The following is a 3893-nucleotide window of genomic DNA, read 5'->3' as shown; positions in this document are numbered from 1 at the left end:
GAAAAGCCGATGAAAGCAGTTGAGATACGACTGGCAGCGCATGGTTGTGAGGGGCAAATCAACGAGTTTTGATGGTTTACACTATGAAATTTATGAACACTGCTATACTTATTCTTTACGGTAGTAGCAGATATTTATGGCTATCGTAGTTGTCAGCATTCCTAGTCATAGAATGCAACTGGAAAAGGATGAGAACAAGCGAAATATCGACATCAATTTCAAACCTATATCTCTGTCTGCATGCAGAGTTTAACATTTTAGTCAAGGTGTTCTCGAAAAGATCGATAGCTGTAATCTTTAATATTGTCGAGTCTTCACAAACCAGTGCAATCTTGGGAAGATCTATGAATGGCAAACTACTTTATACTATAAGTCGTATGAATGGGTCAGTCGTCTCTACCTAGCAGCTGTACTGAGTGCACTTGATCGTTTCAATATACAGCTGCACCTGCACGGTGGTCAGAATACATAACCTCATATGGGAAACCATTTTGAAACACACATCTGTTAGTTCGCTGCTCTTGAGTGCTTTGATTCTTAAACTATTTCTGTACAAGATAGCAGTGTTATGTGGCATCCCGCTCAAACTTTTTTCAGTGCAGCATCAGCTTACGAAGATGACGTTATCGTCATAGTATCGGTCACATCAAAAATTGAGGAATTCAGAACCACACTGAAGAAATATGAGAGGATAAGAACAAGCATTGACCAGTCAGTTAGCTTGCAACCCAGCCACTTCAAAAGCAAGTCCGTGCCAACCAGTGGCGATGATGTAACCTTTCGTTGAACAAACTTACCTTAAAGTGGTTATGATCTGAAACTTCCCAAACTTCCAGGTGGATTGGTGCTGGAATGGGGTTATAATCGTAGTAGCCAACCCAAAAAGATATGGAAAATATTGCGAATACCTACACTTCCCCTATGTATTTTAACATTTGTCTTACTTTACTCCGGTTTGCATCTGACCAGATTAAAGCGACAGCTCCTTTACTTCTTGAAAGAGATACCAGAATGTCCAGCTAGTACCAATACCCATGGATCGGTATGCCGTAGATGATGATCCAAAAGCATGTACGCTGAGATTTTGATATTAGCAAAAATCCATTGACGGCGTGTAGGTGCGATCGCCGTTTGCCGAGTACCTTTTCTCACAGTTTGTGTTCAAGACGAAAGCACAGTTCTGAGTTAAATGTAGAGCAAGTTTGGGCACCTGGCTTCAGTTTCATCAGACGATCACAGTCCGCTACCAGTCAGGCAATGCAATTGGTGGACGCCTTGCGTTCTATAAAGGGTAGTGATGAGCATGGAAGAAGACGCTCTTGGGGGGGGGGGGGGGTTTTGGACGTCGAAGATGAAATGTGAGGTCTATTCTAGAAGACTTTCAGCGCAGGAACAATGAACAACTTCGAGAAAATCCTAGCCTGGTGTGGCCTGTTCGGTATAAATCTTGCAGATATAGATGGGTCGCCAGCTTGTCTCAGATGCACAAAAAGAGACGAATCTGTTCTGCACATATTTATCTTGTGTGCGAGCATTGCTGATTTTTATGGTATTTCGTCGAACAGTAGTTGTTTCGTATAAAGCTGGGTCTTATTCGCTTTTCGGCTGGAAGGGCCAGTCGGCATATATTCTGTTTGGTAGCTGAAGAGATAAAGACTGTATGATGGACAATACTGAAAAGGGTTGAGGACTAACACATTCCTTCTCAACTTCTTCAAGGTCCATTTAGAGAGAGAGGCGAGGGTGGAGAAGGAGCTGTTGCCCTCTTAACATTCTCTGAAAGCTGACTGAGAGTGGTAAGTATGGCCCAAGTGAATCGGAAAATACAGCCAGGAAAGAAAACTTGCCCCTGCCAATAAGAGTAATATGACATCTGAGGGGTCGTATCTGACCTGAACTGACCGTCCTCCATTAGAATGGTCTACTTAACCCCTCTTTTTTTTTTCTTCTATAATTAACTTTTGTTCTTTAATTGATTCTGCTTAAATCACAACAGTTTTGTAATTTGTCCTTATAATGCCCAATAATTTGTGGCCCTATTGACAAATAAAAAAACAAAATTATTATTATTATTGTTATTATTATTATATTAGTATTAGTGCTGTTGTTAATTCTACAATTAATAAATCAACCGTGACAAGCGATGAACTCTTCCAGGTGGCTGGGAACATAATGTTGATACGGGATAGTATTTCGTCTTATCACTCTTGCTGCAAAGCACTGGAGTTTCATGTGCTGAAGTGGATAAGGTAATAAATGCTGCAAGTACTCTAGCGTGCAGTGCCCTTCGTTGTTCACCATGTCTACATGACATCCATAATTGATTAAGCACCTGAGGAGACTGTTCTGAAAGAAATCGTGATGTTCCATCACATAATGTATAGCCGTGTTACCTCTGTCATCAGTCGCGTCGACATTTTCGCCACATTCAATGAGAATGGCCAGGAGACGCGTCGAAGAAGTCATACGGATTGAGAGATGCAACATATTTGTTTGACCCATGCCTCGAAGTTGTTGGTTAATAAGGTTGTATAGTAACTTCTTCAAGTTCAGCAACTGATTTGCCGTTAAATCGAAATCCATGATGTAATCTGTGAATCGTAACGTTTCGACAAGATATCGTTCAACATCTGTAGAGTTATATTTATTGCATTTAATTTTAATTTTTTGAAGAAAGGCTGCCACGCGGGTGGTTATATGATGGATGATACAGCGGAAAAATGCGAGGAGATGAGAAACATGTACATCATGAGTTTTTTTGTTTCGAATTTTAAACAAAGAACTGAAAGTTTCAATCACGTTGAAAATGACCTCTTTAAAAGGATTATTATAATATCGGAAAAAATAAAATATACAAGTCAGTAAATTCACTCCCAAGCTGATATCTTGTCGGTTTATAAAGTCGTACGCTTTTAAAATGAACGAGTTTATCGTTGTAGAATGCATAGGTCCAAGGATCCTGAATTGGACAAGTAATGATTGTGTCCACATATCATTTAAACTCTGAGAAATTTTTACAAGATCACTTAGAGTTTCAAATTCAGTTCCAAGAATGCCCATCGTGTTTGCATGATCCGGATGCATGTTTTTTTTTAGAATGCCATTCGGATAAGACTGGCGTAATTGCAGAGCCTTCGACCAGAAATCGATAGCTCGTTGGTAGTTGTGTCTTACAATCAGAAGTTGGCTACCGAGAAGCTCGTAAGCACAGGCCACATGCTCTGGTGAGTAATCGTTTGTCTGTATAAGATATTCAGTAATGGCCATACGACATTTTAAAGAAGCTAATTGTAGTGGTGTGTTTCCTTGGACGTCTTCGAGATGTAAATCAGCACCGTTGACGACAAAGAGTTCAACGATTTTCAAATGACCCCTTTTGACAGCAAAGTGAAGTGAACTCCGGCTGCTCATGTCTGTCTGACTTATATTAGCACCATACGATAAAAGCAAGCAGCACATATTCAAATGGTACGATGAATACATTAAACATGATCGATCTAGTTCGTCGATCGAATTAACATCAGCACCTCGACGTAACAAAAAATTAGCAATCTTTACATTTTTGCAACCAATGCTAAGAGCGCTCCGACCACCATTGGCGTGGGTGTTTACATCAGCACCATAGTCTACAAGCATTATTACAATTGAGAAATGGCTGCGCCGGATTGCAATCCACAATGGAGTACATTTTATCCGGCCATATTTTCCTCTCTGTTCCACATCAGCATTACAGTCTTGAATTAAATAACACACTTGTTCGAAATTTCCTGAATTGGAAGCATTAAACAAAATAGTAGAACCGTTTAGTTTTGTTGAAACGATATCCTGTCTTTGTTTTTTGGTATATCTGCTAAGAAACTTTTTCATTCGCTGTGTGTCATTTTCTTTCATAA

At 39.9% G+C, this 3893-nt stretch overlaps 1 protein-coding gene across 1 annotated transcript in view; it reads right to left on the bottom strand.

The window, feature by feature from the left end:
- Window positions 1–2060: 2060 nt before the first annotated feature.
- The window catches only part of LOC115215441 (protein fem-1 homolog C-like), a 6041-nt gene continuing 4208 nt past the window's right edge, over window positions 2061–3893 (bottom strand). The window contains exon 2 of the mRNA XM_029784604.2: window positions 2061–3893. This exon is cut by the window's right edge and continues 54 nt beyond it. Within this exon, the coding sequence (XP_029640464.2) occupies window positions 2128–3893 (1766 nt within the window). The 3' untranslated portion in view covers window positions 2061–2127.

The sequence above is a fragment of the Octopus sinensis genome, linkage group LG9 (genome assembly GCF_006345805.1).
Source record: "Octopus sinensis linkage group LG9, ASM634580v1, whole genome shotgun sequence".
Classification (NCBI taxonomy): domain Eukaryota; kingdom Metazoa; phylum Mollusca; class Cephalopoda; order Octopoda; family Octopodidae; genus Octopus; species Octopus sinensis.
This window is presented reverse-complemented; position numbering and strand designations above follow the sequence as displayed.